This window comes from Populus trichocarpa, chromosome 6 (genome assembly GCF_000002775.5).
Source record: "Populus trichocarpa isolate Nisqually-1 chromosome 6, P.trichocarpa_v4.1, whole genome shotgun sequence".
NCBI classification, from domain to species: domain Eukaryota; kingdom Viridiplantae; phylum Streptophyta; class Magnoliopsida; order Malpighiales; family Salicaceae; genus Populus; species Populus trichocarpa.
This window is the reverse complement of record NC_037290.2, coordinates 6,660,944-6,680,610: the sequence shown is the minus strand read 5'-3', so window position 1 is coordinate 6,680,610 and position 19,667 is coordinate 6,660,944. Positions and strand designations below refer to the sequence as shown.

At 36.2% G+C, this 19,667-nt stretch overlaps 3 protein-coding genes and 1 long non-coding RNA gene across 17 annotated transcripts in view; 2 read left to right on the top strand and 2 right to left on the bottom strand.

The window, feature by feature from the left end:
- LOC127905488 (uncharacterized) overlaps positions 1 to 4,828 on the bottom strand; it is an 84,103-nt gene extending 79,275 nt beyond the window's left edge. Inside the window, exon 1 of the long non-coding RNA XR_008059576.1 lies at positions 4,602 to 4,828. This is a non-coding gene — a long non-coding RNA (uncharacterized LOC127905488). The remainder of the gene's footprint in view (positions 1 to 4,601) is intronic.
- Positions 1 to 5,454, top strand: part of LOC7487268 (L-type lectin-domain containing receptor kinase IV.1) — an 86,057-nt gene extending 80,603 nt beyond the window's left edge. Inside the window, exon 2 of the mRNA XM_052454135.1 lies at positions 5,343 to 5,454. The gene's annotated coding sequence lies outside the window, so the exon portion shown is untranslated. The remainder of the gene's footprint in view (positions 1 to 5,342) is intronic.
- LOC18099983 (L-type lectin-domain containing receptor kinase IV.1) overlaps positions 1 to 19,667 on the top strand; it is a 95,996-nt gene that overhangs the window by 70,921 nt on the left and 5,408 nt on the right. For 2 of the 12 annotated variants that reach the window (XM_052454126.1, XM_052454120.1), the window contains 2 exons: positions 3,930 to 4,408; positions 10,053 to 10,245. The exons of 2 other annotated variants lie outside the window; for them this stretch is intronic. In XM_052454126.1, coding sequence (XP_052310086.1) covers positions 3,930 to 4,408; positions 10,053 to 10,245 — 672 coding nt within the window. Of the gene's footprint in view, positions 1 to 3,388; positions 3,640 to 3,929; positions 4,409 to 5,310; positions 5,415 to 8,911; positions 10,868 to 10,954; positions 11,120 to 19,667 lie in introns of those variants that run through there. 8 more of the 12 variants (XM_052454130.1, XM_052454131.1, XM_052454129.1 and 5 more) reach the window with 8 other exon arrangements.
- Positions 6,618 to 17,896, bottom strand: LOC18108823 (subtilisin inhibitor CLSI-I). Of its 3 annotated transcripts, none has more exons than XM_052454136.1 (2): positions 17,599 to 17,896; positions 6,618 to 7,102 (listed from the first exon to the last, which is right to left on the bottom strand). In XM_052454136.1, the coding sequence occupies exons 1-2, from the start codon at positions 17,747 to 17,749 to the stop codon at positions 6,879 to 6,881; spliced, it is 375 nt and encodes a 124-aa protein (XP_052310096.1). In that variant the 5' UTR covers positions 17,750 to 17,896; the 3' UTR covers positions 6,618 to 6,878. The 3 variants fall into 3 exon arrangements, with proteins under 3 accessions (XP_052310096.1, XP_006387088.2, XP_006381202.2); XM_006387026.3 differs by lacking the exon at positions 17,599 to 17,896 and adding an exon at positions 7,504 to 7,814; XM_006381140.3 differs by lacking the exon at positions 6,618 to 7,102 and adding an exon at positions 16,715 to 17,199.

Below are 19,667 nucleotides of genomic sequence, written 5' to 3'. Positions count from 1 at the left end.
CGACGTCGTTATTCCGTCAGTAATTTACCGATGAAAATACAGACGAAATAAATATGTTGGTATATTTCTAGCGGGAATGTTTTTTTTTTTATGCGCGAATTTTCTGCCTGTAAAACCATCGATGTTTTTTTTTACCGACAAAAGTAGTGACCAAATATGGAATTACCAATGAACGGTATTCCGTCATTGAATTCATTGGTAAAATGTTTACCGACTGAATGGTAATCTTACACCGACTAAAAATGACCATCGCTAAAACTATTATAAGTTGTAGTAGGGCTCAAAAAGCATGGGCTCGGTCATGACAACCTGAGCCCATACTAGGCATAGGTGCATGGGCCCAGACAACATGCTCGAGTCCATTTTGGGATGGGCACATGCTTATCATACTGTGCATGTTGTCATGCCCAACAGGTGTTGGGCATTGTTGGGCATGCACCCAATGCCTAGTAGAGGGGTTGGGCACCTCAGCACCCCCTTATACTCGGGCGTGCACCCGAGCCCAACATGCTCGGGATCAGGAGCGCTTCTCGAGCCTAATATGCTTGGGTCTAAGCAGTGTGCCTGAACCCATTTCTCACTTCAAATGGGCTCGAGCCCAACACCCATCAAAGATTTTTTTGGGATTCCACACGAGTCCCTTAGTATTTCATATTGATCTAATACTTATTATTTTGAGTAGAATACAACTCAGAATATCATAAGAATAAAATTACACTTCAACCCCTTCTCCCCATAAAAGAACAAGATTTATAGGCTATAAATACGTCATGAATCCTTCAAGTCAAAGGTTCACAATCTGTTCATTCTTAACATTTTTAGCATAAATATTTTCAGAGTCTATCTCTCTAAAATATTGTTGCACCTTTTCTCTCTCCAAAGTTACTGACTTTACCATTAGAGAATCCCCATGTCCATAACAGGGCACCTTTTGTTGGTGCCACCTACCAACTATCTGGTTTACCAGGCACCACTTTGTACTACCACAACTACCGATCACCTGATTTACTAGGCACCATCTACTACTAGCACATTTATCGGTCATTTGGCTTACCGGGCACCACCTGCTGCTGGTTACCAACTCTGTGGGCTTTCCATATCGAGTCACCAGATACCATGACTACTTTTTTTTATCTAGGTGCTTTACCTTGTAAGTACCGTTTAGGAGTGAGTTTCAATCTGCTTTTCGTTAAAATTTAAAAATTGTTTTTGCTTCAAATTAGTTTTTTAGTGTTTTTAGATCGTTTTGATGTGTTGATATTAAAAATAAATAAATAAATAACATTATTTTGATGTTTTTTCCTAGTAAAATTCACTTTGAAAAACAACCACTACCACACTCTCAAACACCCGTCTAATTTTCTACCTCAACTTTTCTTTTCTTGATTAAAAGAAGAAATGCCATGTGTTGTTATGTTATGCAAGAGGCAGGTTCCCTTAGTAGGTTTCACGGATATTTGTTTCTTTCTAAGATGAATTGTAGATTATTATAGTTGAGTTTTCTATAATATATTTTTGGGTGTTTGGAAGTGTGGTAGTGGTTGCTTTTCAAAGTGTTTTTCATTTGGAAATGCATCAAAATAATATTTTATTATTTTTTTTAAAAAAATTATTTTTTATATCAACATATCAAAATAATCCAAAAACATAAAAAAATAATTTTAAACAAAAACAAATTCAAATTTTACTCAACTCTTGTTTATATCGCAATACCAAACAAGGGATTAGCATCTTAGTGTTTGCCATGAGTTGGAATTGATTTATCTCTCTTGCATTAGATGTCATATTTTAGTCCACTTTTAAATCAGTAAATGAAATTTTGATCTTTGTATAGGAATGTCTATTAGAAACCAAGTCTCTCCTTCCTTTGTCAGGGCACTTGTGGAAGTTGCTTTTTTTAATTATTTTTTTAAGTGGATCTATCATAAATTTATAAAATTAGTCAAGATTCTTTCCTGCGTGTATCTCGACTAATTATATTAGAGTTATATTGGAGTATCCACCAGTTTCTTGCGTGTATCTCGACTAATTTCATAGACTCTAAAATTAACGATAATGTAAACCTGCAGTAATCTTGAGAGAACTCGAATCTTTAGAGCAACCTTGTTGTTTGGAAGGGTAGCGAAGAATATTTTTTAAATTGTTTTTTATTTATAAATATATTAAAATATGTTTTAAATTTTATTTATTACATTAATATACAAAAATTAAATTTAATTAAAAAAATCTGTTCAGCTGCAACACGTACAATACCTAACCGCGAAATTTCACGGAAGAGTTGCTGAGATTGACTCGTTTTCATATTGCCTTGAAATTAGGGTATTGTGTTTTCACATCAACCTGAAAGTTTGACAAGTTAGATTATCTCAACCAGTGAATGCAAAGATTATGCAAAGATTATCCTCATTGTTTGACTAATTGGCTCTATCATTAAGCCACATTTATTTCACGGAAAGTGATTTGTTAAAATCATTTTTCAATTTTTTTTATATTTATTTGTTATTAAAAAAATATTAATCAATAAAAAATATTTTTTTAATAAAAAAATTAGTTTGATTTGCATGAAAGTATTTTTTTTATTTTGAGCAAAAAATTACGTTTCAGAAATTGTGAAAAATTTAAAAATATCATGTTATTTATTGATTTTATCAAATTTGATCCTCAAATTTTTTATTATTATATATTTTGTTTTGAATCTTTTTTTTTAATTTTATCCTTTAGAATTTAATTTAATTTTATTTTTATATCTAGTTTTTATTTTTATAATTGTTATTTGTTTTTCTCTTATTATTTTCTTAATTGAAATTAATTATCAATCAGATTTAGTCTTTATTTTTTTTATTGTTATTTATTTTATTTGAAATAATTTATGAAATTAAAAACAATTAATTCATCATCTTTCAACTTTTTTTATCTATTAGATTTGATCTCTATTATTTTGATTGTTATTTATTTTATTTGAGATAATTTATAAAATTAGATTTTTTTAATTTTACTTTCATTCAACTTTTTAATTTGTAAAATTTGTTCCTTATTATTTTAATAAACTTGAAAAAAAATATTAATAATTTATTTTTCAGTTTATTTTTTATGACATAGCCGAATACTGGAAAATATTTTCTAATTTATTTTTTATAATACTACTAAACATTAATAAATAATTTACTTTTAAAAAATTTATTTTTTAAATAACTATTTTAAAAAAATTATTTTACTGCGAACAAACTCCTAACTCCCGGATTGCGTGGATACTCCAATATAACTGACAAACATGAACAACAAACTAGTGGGTGGAGACAAATACAGTTGCAATGTTATTCAGGATCGTCTTTTTGGTGCGTGTCTTCGTTAGCTTAGCAATAGCAGCCTCTCAAGATTTCAACTTTACCTTCTCTGGCTTCCGATCCACTAATCTAAGCCTTGACGGCTTAGCTGAGTTAACCTCCAATGGCCTTTTGAGGCTAACCAATGAAACCTACCACCGAACGGGTCACGCCTTCTATCCAAACCCAGTAACCTTCAAGAACTCTATAAATAGCACTGCTTTCACCTTCTCCACTACCTTTGTTTTCGCTATCATACCTGAATATGCAACTCTTGGTGGCCATGGTATTGCCTTTGTCATTGCACCCACAAGAGGTCTCCCAGGATCTCTTCCAAGCCCGTACCTTGGTCTATTTAATAAGACCAACAATGGGAATCAGAACAACCATGTTGTTGCTGTGGAGCTTGACACGATATACAGCAGCGAGTTCAATGATATCGATGATAACCATGTTGGGATTGATATTAATGGTATAGAGTCTGAACGATCTGCTTCAGCTGGATATAATTCTCAACTTAATGGTAAGCTCACAAACTTGACACTAATTAGTGGCCATCCAATGCAAGTTTGGATGGAATATGATGGCATGGAGAAGCAACTTAAGGTCACTATAGCTCCGATTGATGTTGATAAACCCAGTAGACCACTTTTGACTTTGTCTCGTGATTTGTCGCCAATCTTAAACAGTAGTATGTATATGGGATTCTCATCATCCACCGGTACTTCTATTTTCGCGTCCCAGTACGTGTTGGGTTGGAGCTTCAAGATGAATGGCCTAGCTGAAGCACTAGATATCTCTCGCCTTCCTAAGCTTCCTCGAGTAGGACCAAAGAAGACATCAAAATTCTTAACCATTGGACTGCCTGTGCTTTGTTTAAGTTTGGCTTTAGTAGCAGTCTCGAGTATATTTTATGCCATACGAAGGACAAGGAAGTTTGCAGAAGTGCTAGAAGATTGGGAGCTTGACTATGGGCCTCACCGATTTAAATTCAAAGATCTTTATACTGCCACCAAAGGATTTAGAGACGAGGAGCTGTTGGGTAGTGGTGGATTTGGTAGAGTCTACAAAGGTGTCTTGCCAACCTCTAGGATTCAGATTGCAGTGAAAAGGGTGTCTCATGAATCAAGACAGGGGATGAGGGAATTTGTGGCGGAAATTGTCAGCATTGGTCGCCTTCGTCATCGTAATTTAGTCCCTCTCTTGGGGTACTGCCGGCGTAAAGGAGAGCTACTTTTGGTATATGACTACATGCCTAATGGAAGTTTAGACAAATACCTCTATGACCAACCAACAGTCGCCCTCAATTGGAGCCAAAGATTTAGAGTCATCAAAGGCGTAGCTTCAGGGCTATTATATCTGCATGAAGAATGGGAGCAAGTTGTGATTCATAGAGATGTCAAGGCTAGTAATGTCTTGCTAGATGGTGAATTGAATGGAAGATTAGGGGATTTTGGCCTTGCAAGATTGTATGACCATGGAACAGATCCTCAAACGACCCACGTTGTCGGCACTCTTGGGTATCTCGCACCTGAGCATGCACGAACTGGAAAGGCCACGACAAGCACTGATGTGTTCGCTTTTGCGGCCTTCTTGCTTGAGGTTGCTTCTGGTAGAAGGCCAATACAGCCAACTGAGGATATAATCTTGGTTGATTGGGTGTTTATTCGATGGCTTGGAGGTGAAATTCTGGAGGCAAGGGATCCCAATTTGGGTACAGAATATATTGCAGAGGAAATGGAATTGGTATTGAAACTTGGTTTGATGTGCTCTCATTCTGAGCCTGCAGCAAGGCCAAACATGCGCCAAGTAGTGCAGTTCTTAGAGGGGAATGTTCCTCTGCCTGACATTTCATCACTTTGTCTTTCTGCGAGTGGCCTAACATTTTCACATCGTGAAGGTTTTGATGACATTGCCAATTCTTATCCTTCTTCTATGGATAAGGCATTTGCACATTCGTCCTCGGTTACAGAGTCCCTCCTTTCAGGTGGCCGTTAATTCTTACTTTTCTTCAAGGACCTATCAAGAACTCATGTAAGATCTATTTGGTGAATAAGAGGAGTTCCTGTATGCAATATATACATTACCTTATGAGTGGGTTTTTTCTATAAAAAGTAAATTATGTAGTAAACTGCCTTTGGGAGATGTACATGAAAGATCACCTGCAAAACAATGATGCAAATTAAATAAAATGCATAACACGGTATCTCTCCCTTCTGTTTATGTTGATGTATCACATAAGAAAGCAAATATGGTAACAAATCATGAAGCATTTATACTAAGCATGAAGCAGGAGGCAATGTTTAAAAGACATGCATAGTTATAGTTGGAAGTAGTACAGCAAGTTATTTGAATTAATCTGCCAAGTAGCAAGACTTTGTCTGTCAAAGAATCAATTCAAGTTGGTTCTTGGCCATGGTTTTACAAAGAATCAGAGTGTTCACGGCATTGATTATTGGCCAACTTTATTTTAGTTAGCTAATTGTATAGTGTCCACACCCCAAAGGTCAGTAGAGAGCAAAGGTATCCCTTTTGATGGTTCATAATAACAGAAACATAGATGGATGAATGGCCAGAACTCGAAAACGAGTTCTCTCCAACGCATGGACACTTATGTTGGAGATTTTTTTTCAAATGTATAATTTTATGTTAACATGTATAAATTTTAATCTAATTGTTGCATCAACTAGAAATTTTGCTAGAAGCTTCCAGAGACCTTGATTTTTTTAGGGTTAAATTTTGTAGTAATTGGTATCAGGAAGACTTTATAATGATAGTTAAAAGTTACTATTTGATATTTGCTATATTTTACTCGTTTATTTAGGATTTTTTTTTTTGGTTTAGAAATATTTTATTATTTTTTCAGCTTTGTTTAAAACATTTTAATAGTATATAAGCAACTTAAAAGAGCTATAATAGAAAGTTTTGATCAAAATATTTATGTAGTAAAATATTTAGTAATAAAATTTTAAATTAGGTTTGTGATATCACCCTATTGGACATAATTTTATCTTGCTTGTTTTTATATTTTTCTTGATCTTGTGTTGCTTCCTTTTGCTCTTAATGTGGAACTGGGCTTGGTAGGCACCATTCAATTGAATTTCAGGTTCTCTTGGAATTCCTACTTGGAAGTGGGAATACATTCTGATACATACAGAAACTTCAGGGATGAAAAATCCCTCCTTGATAACAATATCCCATTCCACTCACTGACAAAAGTTTGCAAGATTCCTCTATTTCTTTATCATTTTCTTTCAGTTGATCCAAGCAAGTTCAGTTTAAGAGACCCAGAGATTTAAGAAACAAGACTTCCTTCTTATAATCATATATTGAACAATTATGCCGACAATTTTGGACCCCATATATAAATTTTATGACTTGTGTGCTTTGCCTTATCCAAGACAACCCATAGTGAATGACATGAAAAGAGAAGAAAATGATATCACACAACATTCACAGGCAAATTGACGTACCTATTACAAACACAAGGTAAACCACATAGCCAATTCAAGATCGACTTATAGACTCGGTACATTCTCGAACACAGAAGCAAGATTAACCAATTCTAGGAGCTCTCTGGATTTTGCCTAATGAGTCAACGTGTAATCGTACTCTATTCTGTCGAAAATCCATGGTCACAAAGCAGTCAGGTTGAACAACTTGAATTTGAGCACCTGGCTTCTCCTCCTTTATCCTTCTTTCAGCTTCTTCCGCTGTGAAGCCAACTAACTCAGGCCATGTTGTTTTTGCAGCAGGATTTGATCCCAACCCGTACATTCCTTAAACTTGTCCAAAGTAAAGCATTTATAAATGGAAAACATAGATGTCATAATCGTGTGTAAGAAAAAAAGAAAAGAAAAGAAAATTAAAATATGCCATAATTGTTTGCAAACTAAAAATATTATTACTAGGAAACTAATGTTTAAGATTCTCCGAATATAATGGTTTTGAATTACTGATAGAATCTTAGGTATATCATCCTTTCCCCTTGTTTTTTCGAGGGAAACTATAATTGTTAAAATCAGGACCCGAATGGTCGGATCATATAAAATTAAGAACCTTCAAGTCCTCGATGGAATAACATTTTTGGATCTCTGCCTTCGATCGTGATCGCCAGAATCACGTGATGGTACTTCTTACAAACAACAAAACATCAAAAAATTATTTTCTTTATACTTACTTGGCAAGGGTGGTACTGCTTGATCAGCAGGCGGTTCTTGAGGGGACTTGATCTGTTGATTTTCTTCGGTCATAGCAAAGCTCTGAACAGGAGGGGACAGCTGGTTTCCTTGTATTTGAGATAAAAAAAGAGTGCCGATGAAATGAAAGCAGCATACCAATTTATAGATCACATAACAAGGTTTCACTATTTCACTTTCTAGATGCAATTGAACACTCGGTTTTCCCGACATAAAATTTGAGCAGAACAAACAAAGGCACTATATTCTCCCATTTGGCGTCAAGTCCGTCCAAAACATTTGTAAGCAAAAATATGACAAGAGATAACTACAAGTAAATCTCCCAACTATATAGGGTTAGTTTAAGTTAGTCTTCAAAGTTTAAAATTGATCTATTTTGCCCTGAACTATTAAGCATTATCCTTTTTGTCTCCCTAATCAGCACGCCTCGAAATTCAACCTTGATTTCTTGCCACAACAAATATAAAAATGATTGAACATACTCGTTTTTTTTTTTTTTTTTGCAAAGACTTATAATTATAATTAGGTTTTATACTTTGCTTGTTAGGAGGGTTTAAGGATGGATCAGAGGGGAGGGACTAGTGAGGAAGCATTTAGTATCATTTGGCAAAAAGGATGAAGACATGTATAAAAAAGGATTGGAAGGTTCCTTCAATCCTTCCTCACTTATAATTTTCAATCCTTTTAATTTGGGTAGATTGACTCTTATCCTTTCATTCATTTATAATTTATGTGCTTGATATTAGCCTTTTACTGCACCTTATTTTAGCCATTTTAGTTTTAAGAGGCTAATTTAAGATAAAATAAAGAATTAATGTTTTTTCTTTTATTTTTTAACTTTTGAAAACAAAATGTAAAAGCCTATTCGTTTTTGTTTTAAAAAAAACAATACATTTTGATTTGGTTTTAAAAGTTTTCATAGGTGGATTTAGTACCCATCAACTTATGATTTGGTAGCAAGATTGGATTCGATACGTAAGGAAATGGGCTAGTATCAAGTCCTAGATAGATCAAAAAATGTATTGTGTCGAACCACCTAAAGTTTAAGCCCGAACTTGGTCAGAGGCATCTAGAAAAAGTCTTGAGCACTTATGGTCAAGCCAGGAAAGAGTATAGGAAGCCTGAGTAGTTAACGTTGAGTATGAAAAAAATATTCAACTGTAACTCAAAACTATGCCTAACCGCGAAATTTCACAGAAGAGTTGCCGAAATTGACTAATCTTTCATATTGCCTTAAAATTATGGTTGTGCTTTCACATCAACCTGAAAGTTTGACAAGTTAGATTATCTCAACCATTGAATGGAAAGATTCTCCTCATTGTTTGGCTAATTGGCTCTATCATTAACTCTTTGATGGCGTGGATACTCCATTATAACTAACAACATGAACAAGAAACTGGTGGGTAGAGACAAATACAGTTGCAATGTTATTCAGAATTGTCTTAATGGTGCGTGTCTTATTTAGCTTAGCAATAGCAGCCTCTCAAGAACTCAACTTCAACTTCAACTTCACCTACTCTGGCTTCCGATCCACTAATCTAAGCCTTGACGGCTTAGCTGAGTTAACCTCCAATGGCCTTTTGAGGCTAACCAATGAAACCAAGCAACGAACGAGTCACGCCTTCTATCCAAACCCAGTAACCTTCAAGAACTCTATAAATAGCACTGCTTTCACCTTCTCCACTACCTTTGTTTTCGCTATCATACCTGAATATCCAACTCTTGGTGGCCATGGTATTGCCTTTGTCATTGCACCCACAAGAGGTCTCCCAGGAGCTCTTCCAAGCCAGTACCTTGGTCTATTTAATAAGACCAACAATGGGAATCAGACCAACCATGTTGTTGCTGTGGAGCTTGACACGATATACAGCAGCGAGTTCAATGATATCGATGATAACCATGTTGGGATTGATATTAATGGTTTAGAGTCTGAACGATCTGCTTCAGCAGGATATTATTCTCAACTTAATGGTAAGCTCACAAACTTGACACTAATTAGTGGCCATCCAATGCAAGTTTGGATGGAATATGATGGCAAGGAGAAGCAACTTGATGTCACTATAGCTCCGATTGATGTTGATAAACCCAGTAGACCACTTTTGACTCTGTCTTGTGATTTGTCGCCAATCTTAAACAGTAGTATGTATATCGGATTCTCATCATCCACCGGTTCTGTTTTCACGTCCCATTATGTGTTGGGCTGGAGCTTCAAGATGAATGGCCTAGCTGAAGCACTACATATCTCTCGCCTTCCTAAGCTTCCTCGAGTAGGACCAAAGAAGACATCCAAATTCTTAACCATTGAACTTCCTGTGCTTTGTTTAAGTTTGGTTTTAGTAGCAGTCTCGAGTACATCTTATGCCATACGAAGGACAAGGAAGTTTGCAGAAGTGCTAGAAGATTGGGAGCTTGACTATGGGCCTCACCGATTTAAATACAAAGATCTTTATACTGCCACCAAAGGATTTAGAGACGAGGAGCTGTTGGGTAGTGGTGGGTTTGGTAGAGTCTACAAAGGTGTCTTGCCAACCTCTAAGATTCAGATTGCAGTGAAAAGGGTGTCTCATGAATCAAGACAGGGGATGAGGGAATTTGTGGCGGAAATTGTCAGCATTGGTCGCCTTCGTCACCGGAATTTAGTCCCTCTCTTGGGGTACTGCCGGCGTAGAGGAGAGCTACTTTTGGTATATGACTACATGCCTAATGGAAGTTTAGACAAATACCTCTATGACCAACCAACAGTCGCCCTCAATTGGAGCCAAAGATTTAGAGTCATCAATGGCGTAGCTTCAGGGCTATTTTATCTACATGAAGAATGGGAGCAAGTTGTGATTCATAGAGATGTCAAGGCTAGTAATGTCTTGCTAGATGGTGAATTGAATGGAAGATTAGGGGATTTTGGCCTTGCAAGATTGTATGACCATGGAACAGATCCTCAAACGACCCACGTTGTCGGAACTCTTGGGTATCTCGCACCTGAGCATGCACGAACTGGAAAGGCCACGACAAGCACTGATGTGTTCGCTTTTGGGGCCTTCTTGCTTGAGGTTGCTTCTGGTAGAAGGCCAATACAGCCAACTGAGGATATAATCTTGGTTGATTGGGTGTTTAGTCGATGGCTTGGAGGTGAAATTCTGGAGGCAAGGGATCCCAATTTGGGTACAGAATATATTGCAGAGGAAATGGAATTGGTATTGAAACTTGGTTTGATGTGCTCTCATTCTGAGCCTGCAGCAAGGCCAAGCATGCGCCAAGTAGTGCAGTTCTTAGAGGGGGATGTTCCTCTGCCTGACATTTCACCACTTTGTCTTTCTGCAAGTGGCCTAACATTTTCACATCGTGAAGGTTTTGATGAGTTTGCCAATTCATATCCTTCTTCTATGGACCAGGCATTTGGACATTCGTCCTCGGTTACAGAGTCCCTCCTTTCAGGTGGCCGTTAATTCTTACTTTTCTTCAAGGACCTTATTAAGAACTCATGTAAGATCTATTTGGTGAATCAGAGGAGTTCCTGCATGCGATACATGAAAGATCACCTGCAAAACAATGATGCAATTTAAATAAAATACATAACACGGTATCTCTCCCTTTTTTTTATGTTGATGTATCACATAAGAAAGCAAACATGGTAACAAATCATGAAGCATTTTACTAAGCATGAAGCAGGATGTAATCTTAAAAGACATGCATAGTTATAGTTGGAAGTAGTACAGCAAGTTATCTGAATTAATCTGCCGAGTACCAAGGGCTCTGTCTTCCTTAATAAACCGATCCTCTGTTTCTTGAGCATTATAAATGGTCCAGTTCTGCATCAATTCTAACTAGCTACGTGTCAGGATTGAATACCACATGGCTGGCATTGACTCAATATATAGCTAGTAACGTTACGACTAGTCGGGTTAAACTGAAACAACCTTTTCAATCCTCACTATCACTCTCTCCCTAACCTGGAAGACATACAACTCAATAAAACAGAGAAGACCACCAAAATTACTTGTGTTGTTATTGTTTTCCTGTTTTGGACCAGAAAATTAGGACAAACTAGATTGGTAGCACCCGTTACGCTATTGGTCAGACTATCATAATAAGTTACTGCACTAATTTTCTTCCAACATGTTGGTCATGCTCGAGGTTCATGTGTATTGGTTTTGAGCTGTATGGCTTGTGCTCTGAAGAAGGAACTATATTGTTTTTACTCTTAAGTATATGTGTTTTCTACATGAAGTGTCCTGGGCACATGAGAAGGATGAAGGGTTTTTATTAGGGGTGCGTAAAAAAACTGAAAAATTGATTAAACCGAGAAAACAAAAAAAAATAACTGAAAAAACCGAACCGTAAAAAAAACCGATTAAAATATTTAAAAAACCGACTGGTTCGGTTCAGATTCCATAAGTCTAAAACCAAAAAAACTAAAAAAACCGAGCCAAACCAAAACCAAACCCATTGGAAATTACAAAAAAAAAAAACCACAAAAAACAATAATTTTTGGTTTTTAATAAAAAATAACCGAACATAACCGAAACCGGTCGGTTTGAACCGGTTTCGGTTTTAAAAAAAAAATAGTTTGGTTATTTTTATAGGTAAAAACCGAACCGAACAAAAAATAATCATTCTTAGTTTTTTTTTTTTTTTAGGGTTGTAGCTTTGCTAAAAAGGCTTAGTGTATAGTTTGGTCTCATGGATAATAAAAGAGACCTCCTTTGATTTTGCTCTATACAGCAATTTACATCGTTTATTTTTCATGACAACACTAGGATAGGACTTTTACTAGTCTATATTTCCCTTTAGAAAAGAGTTTTTTTTAGTTAGTGTAGGAGTTAACCTTGCTCTTGCTATGAAAGGGTTTTGTTTTTGTATTTGCACTCAATGTGTTTTCTTTGCTTCCTACAGTAGTATAATAGAACATGGTACATTTAGTTTTTAAATGGTCTTTGAGGTTACATCTTGTTTAGACAATGGGTTTATAAAAATTTCTCTTTTATTTTCAAATTTTTTTCTTCAGAAATTTTCTTTTAAATTGCATGGCCAAGCCTTTTTAAAAAGCATCATTGTGGCATATCTTGGGATTATATATATATAAAAAAAACCTTTGTTTCGTTTTTTCACAAAATAAAAAAAAAACAAAAATTTTTTTTTACATATTTTAGCACTTTTTTAAACATTATCACAAAAAATAAAGATAAAATACAAAAATATTTCACATGTATTTTGAACTTTATAACAAGTTTATAAAGTCTTAGAACTTGATCAAAATTAAAAGGACCATTGAGCCGACATATTCAAATTTTCAAAAAATAATAATAACCCAGCCTTGTTTTCCTTCATTAATCGGACCAAAAATATTTTGACCTTTAATTCTAATTTTTAAGGTTAATATTCACAATGAGCCATTACCATATACATACATACATACATATTCACTAACGAATTTTAAATTTTAAGCAATATCTACTAATGTCAAAATTAGAAATATTATCTTAATATTGATTGATGTTAGAGTTAGGGATATTTGTATTCATCAATATCAGAGTTAAGGATACTCTTAGTATTCACTAACGCTAGAGTTAAGAATATTAGAACTAGATTTAGAAATAAATCTTAGCTCATTATTCATTAACGCTAAAGTCAGAAATATCAGACTTTTTTGTCATGTAACACTTATTAATGCTAGAGTTTGAAGCATTTTTAGTTGAATATTCACTTATTCCAGAGTCAGGAATACTATAGGTAGACCTTCGATAGCATAGCACTACAAACCCTTAGCAATTTAAGGCAAAACCAGCAATGCAGCCTACCTTAGGTAGGACGCTTTAGGGGTGAAAGTATCTTCTTTTTAGTTTAATCAGTCTCGTACCATCAAATCTTTGTTGACCAGTTAAGGTTCCTAGTGACCATAATACTAGGTAGCAACTCCTTAAACAAGATTTTTCCCCTTTAAAAACAAAATGTCAAATATTTACATCTAGTTCCAACGATTCCTACTTCTAACTACTCTTATTTCACACTTTCCAGGAAATTCCAAAACCCCAGGAAGAAAGGACACTAAATCAAGATCTATTCTAATTGAAGGGGTGCAACGGCACCCTAAGCTCATTGGGCTTGAAGAACAGGAAAGAGCGGACTAGCTAACCTAACTGCCATTCCCTTTCTCTTTTTGCATTTCTTATTTCTTGGTCGGTCGCTTCCTTTCGCTTTCATCCTTTTTCTTTTTTCAACGTCACCATGATGTTGGGAAGTGATAAAAGACAATGTATGCAATTTGATCATTGACAGTGGCAATTGTGAGAACATGATGTCAGTCGAGGCATTAGAGAAGTTGTAACTCAAGATAGAAAAAGACCTAAAACCTTACAAATTAAAGTGGCTAAACCAAGATAGCATGGTAATGATGGACAAACACTGTCTTGTTTCATTTTATATAGGCAAGAGATATTTTGATGGTGATTTGTGTGATGTGATGTCTATGGGTGCATATCATCTATTGTTAGGTATGTCACACGTGTGCGGCGTCACGGCGATCGCCCACCCACACTCAATGGATGTGTGTCTGGAAAATATGGGGAGACAAGAAATTCTTGTCTCTTATCATTGGAAAAATGGAATGGGAGTCGCCACCTAGTATTCTGGTCACTAGGAACCCTAACTAGTCTCAGAGATCGGGTGCGGAGACTGGTTGCGTAAAGGGAAGGTATTAGCACCCTAAATACGTCTTACCTAAGGTAAGCTGCATTGTTTTATTGTCTGATAAAAATCTAAGGTCTTGTCATGTTTTTTTATTGTTGGTCTTGTCTGTCTAAGATTCAAGAAAAGCCCTCCTCAATAAGGAGGTTCTTATCTTAATAGGGTAAAACCTAACCGTTCTAACGTTGAAAAAGAAAAAAAAATTAATATCTGAAATACGCATTACATGTAATTTCGTACCCCGGATACTAAAAGACAAACAAAATAAAATTTTTATGGTTTTTGAAATTTTGGTCAATGTTCTCTTGACTTTACTAAACTGGTTATTAAAGTTAAAATTGCATGCTAAAACATTGTTTTTTGGTGTATGAAAAACACAATATGATTTTTTAGCTTTGAGACACTTGGCCGTATGCATAAAACATTTTTTTTTTTCAAATTTTTTTGTATTTTTGAAGTTTTGATGAAAACCGGATATTTTAATATCAGATTTTGCATTTTTAACGACATAAAAAATACTGCTTGATATTAATCACAATGACATAAAAATACGCGAAAAAATTGTAAAATTCCAAAAATATTTTTTAATTTTTCTTTTAACAAAAAAAAAACTGGGTCGGACCTGGCCCACCCATCCTGGGATGGGCCTGACCCGGCCCATATACTGTGGGCTGGACTTAGCCCAGCCACGTGGGCTGGGCTGATGTTCCAGCCCATAACCAAAGAAAATATAATTAGCTAGTTACTGTGCACAGCACAGTAACTAGCTAATTAATCTTCGTTTGCTATAGAACGTGAATTGCTCACGTTCTGCATGCAAATGAAGATGCAGCTAAAAAATGACAGGGGAGGGGAGAAAGTTACCTGGAGCTGTGGCGACGCTGGCGACTGCTGGCGGCAGCGGAGGCAGCAGGGGTGGTGGCGACTGCTGGCGGCAGCGGAGGCAGCAGGGGTGGTGGCGACTGCTGGCGACAGAGGAGGCGGCAGAGGTGGTGGTCGCCCCTTTTCTTCTTCTTTCCCTGTGTTTTTTGCTCTGTTGTTTTTTTTCTGTTTCTGTTATCTTCCTCTGTTTCTCTGCTCGGCACTACTGGTGGCTGTGGAGAGGAAGATCAACGGTGGCGCTGCCGAGCTGAAGGTGGTCGGCGGTGGTTCTTCTTCTTCCCCTCTTCTACTCCTCCCCTGGTTTTCTTTCTCTCGGTTCTGTTCTGTTTCTCTTCTCCCTCTCTGGTTCTGCTGGCGTTGGCAGCGTTGGTGGTGGCGGAATGGCGGTGCTGGATGGTGGTGGCGGAATGGCTGTGCTCGCATTTGCAGGGGAGAAGAACTGCACAGTGCCATTCAAAACGGCACCGGGCAGTTTGTTTTTTTTTTTTAAGAAAAGGAAAATGAATTTGGGAGTGACCCAAAAATGGGTTATGACAAGGTAGACGATGATAATATGATAGAAATATCATGCATGACAAATGATGTAATACGTACACTCTCAATATAAAGGGGAAGCGTATAGTATTAGAGTCGAGGAGAGAAGGGGTAGTTGTTAAGTCCAAAGATAAAAATATATTGTTTTTATCCAAGTTTATGAAGAATGAATAAGAAAAGTAAGAGAAGAAGGAGATTATAAAGAATTAAAATGATGTGAGAAAGGGCATGATGTGGAACAAACCATTGGCTACGAGTAATGGTTTTACATAGAATCAGAGTGTTTAGGGCATTGATTCTCGGCCAACTTTATTTGAGTTGGTTAACTGTATAGTGTCAGCACACCAGAAGTTAGTGGAGTGCAAGGGTATCCCTTTTGATGGTCCATAATAACAACAACATATAGGTGGGTGGGTGGCCAGAACTCGAGGACGAGTTCTCTCCAACACGGGGACACTTATCTAGGAGATTTTTTCTAATGCGTAATTTTATGTTAACATGTATATATTTTAATCCAACAGTTGGATGAAGTTGAAATTTTGCTAGAAGCTTCCAGAGACCTTGGTTTCTTTAGGTTTAAATTTTGTAGCAATTGGTATTGGGAAGACTTTATGATAATGCTTAGAACTTACTATTTGACATTTGATATTTTACTAGTTTATTTAGGATTCTTTCTCTTATTTGGTTTAGAAGTATTTTATTATTTTTTCAGTTTTGTTTAAAACTTGTTGGTAGTATATTAAAAGTGCTATAATTAATAGAGAGTTTTGATCAAAATATTTGTGTGGTGAAATATTTAGTAATAAAAATTTAAATTAGAGTTTATAGTATTACCCTATTCAACATAATTTTGTGTTGCTTATTGTTCTATCTTTCTTGTGTTGCTTCCCTTTGCTTTTAATGTGGAACTGGGCTTGGTGGGCACCATTCAATTGAATTTCAGTTTCTCTTGGAATTCCTCCTTCAGAGATGAAAAATCCCTCCTTGATAACAATATCCCATTCCACTCACTGACAAAAGTTTGCAAGATTCCTCTATTTCTTTATCATTTTCTTTCAGTTGATCCAAGCAAGTTCAGTTTAAGAGACCCAGAGATTTAAGAAACAAGACTTCCTTCTTATAATCATATATTGAACAATTATGCCGACAATTTTGGACCCCATATATAAATTTTATGACTTGTGTGCTTTGCCTTATCCAAGACAACCCATAGTGAATGACATGAAAAGAGAAGAAAATGATATCACGCAACATTCACAGGCAAATTTACGTACCTATTACAAACACAAGGTAAACCACTTAGCCAATCCAAGATCGACTTATAGACTCGGTACATTCTCAAACACAAAAGCAAGATTAACCAATTCTAGGAGCTCTCTGGATTTTGCCTAATGAGTCAACGTGTAATCGTACTCTATTCTGTCGAAAATCCATGGTCACAAAGCAATCAGGTTGAACAACTTGAATTTGAGCACCTGGCTTCTCCTCCTTTATCCTTCTTTCAGCTTCTTCCGCTGTGAAGCCAACTAACTCAGGCCATGTTGTTTTTGCAGCAGGATTTGATCCCAACCCGTACATTCCTTAAACTTGTCCAAAGTAAAGCATTCATAAATGGAAAACATAGATGTCATAATCGTGTGTAAGAAAAAAAGAAAAGAAAAGAAAATTAAAATATGCCATAATTGTTAGCAAACTAAAAATATTACTACTAGGAAACTAATGTTTAAGATTCTCCGAATATAATGGTTTTGAATTACTGATAGAATCTTAGGTATATCATCCTTTCCCCTTGTTTTTCGAGGGAAACTATAGTTGTTAAAATCAGGACCGAATGGTCGGATCATATAAAATTAAGAACCTTCAAGTCCTCGATGGAATAACATTTTTGGATCTCTGCCTTCGATCGTGATCGCCAGAATCACGTGATGGTACTTCTTACAAACAACAAAACATCAAAAAATTATTTTCTTTATACTTACTTGGCAAGGGTGGTACTGCTTGATCAGCAGGCGGTTCTTGAGGGGACTTGATCTGTTGATTTTCTTCGGTCATAGCAAAGCTCTGAACAGGAGGGGACAGCTGGTTTCCTTGTATTTGAGAGTGCCGACGAAATGAAAGCAGCATACCCATTTATAGATCACACAACAAGGTTTCACTATTTCACTTTCTAGATGCAATTGAACACTCGGTTTTCCCGACATAAAATTTGAGCAGAACAAACAAAGGCACTATATTCTCCCATTTGGCGTCAAGTACGTCCAAAACATTTGTAAGCAAAAATATGACAAGAGGTAACTACAAGCAAATCTCCCAACTATATCGGGTTAGTTTAAGTTAGTCCTCAAAGTTTAAAATTGATCTATTTTGCCCTGAACTACTGAGCATTATCCTTTTTGTCTCCCTAATCAGCACGCCTTGAAATTAAGCAATCAACAAAATTAGTATATTACGCATGTCTTTTGTAGTTTCCTATTTTGCATCGACATCTATTTGAAATTCAATCTTAATTTATTGCCACAACAAAGATAAAAATGATTGAATATACTCGATTTTTTTTTTTTTTGCAAAGACTTATAATTATAATTAGGTTTTATGCTTTGTTTGTTAGGAGGGTTGAAGGATGGATTTAGTATCATTTGGCAAAAAGGATAAAAACATAAAATAAAATAAAAGGGATTGGAAGGTTCCTTCAATCCTTCCTCACGTATAATTTCCAATCCTTTTAATTTGGGTAGATTGACTCTTATCCTTTCATTCATTTATAATTTAGGTGCTTGATAATAGCCTTTTACTGCACCTTATTTTAGCCATTTTAGTTTTAAGAGGCTAATTTAAGATAAAATAAAGAATTAATGCCTTTTATTTAATTTTTTTAACTTTTGAAAACAAAATGTAAAAACATCTCCGTTTTTGTTCTTACAAACATCAAAAAAAAAAAAAACAAACAAACAATACATTTTGATTTGGTTTTAAAAGTTTTCATAGTTGGACTTAATACCATCAACTTATAATTTGGTAGCTAGATTGGATTCGATAAGTAAGTAAATGGGCTAGTAACAAGTCCAAGATAGATCCAAAATGTATTGGGTCGAGCCACCTTAGAGATTAAGCCCGAACTTTGTCAGAGGCATCTGGAGGTTAAGCCAGGAAAAAGTCTTGAGCACTTATGGCCAAGCCGAAATAGAGTATAGGAAACCTAAGTAGTTAAGGTTGAGTGGAGTCCAAGGTGCCCAAATGTTAGATGAGAATCGAGTTCTCGACACCTAATGATCTACTAAGAAAATGGTCTTGAGATGTAATTTAACTAGTCAAGCACTAGTTTTGCTTCCTAAAGGTCATCAGTTCGATTCCTACAAATCTCAGGGTCATTGGAAGCTTACATGGTCGTTAACTTCAGGGCCCGTAAGATTAGTCGAGGTGCACACAAGCTGACCCAAACATCTACGTTAATCAAAACAAAAAAAAGGTCTTGGGTCTGGGTACAAGGCATCGGATAAAAAGATGTCAAAATGGAATGATAGAACTTCTTTCTTCCAAAAAGGTCACAATGGAATTAGATCTCAAGTAAATATTCTACTAATGAACTTAAAAATCCTAACAGCAACTACTTGAGCACATGCAAAGCGCACATTTACATAAATTACTGCCCCAATAATATACTATCTAATGGATTCAAATAAAATGGACTAAAAAATCCCCTAGAAGATAGGCCAAAAAATTCATTAGGCTCGGTCTACCAAGCTCGAGCCCAATATTCAGTTGGGGCTCGAGGAGTATAGGCTCGGGCATGGCAGCCCGAGCCCATACTAGGCATAGGTGCATGGGCCCAGACAACATGCTCGAGGCCATTCTGGGATGGACGCATGCCTATCCTACTGTGCATGTTGTCATGCCCAACAGGTGGTGGGCGCACACCCAACACCTAGCAGGTGCTCTGCTGGGCGAGAGGGGCTGGGCACTTCAGCAGCCGAGCCCAACATACTTGGGATCAGGAGCGCACCTCGAGCCTAACATGCTTGCGTTCAAGCAGTGCGCCTCAAACCAATTT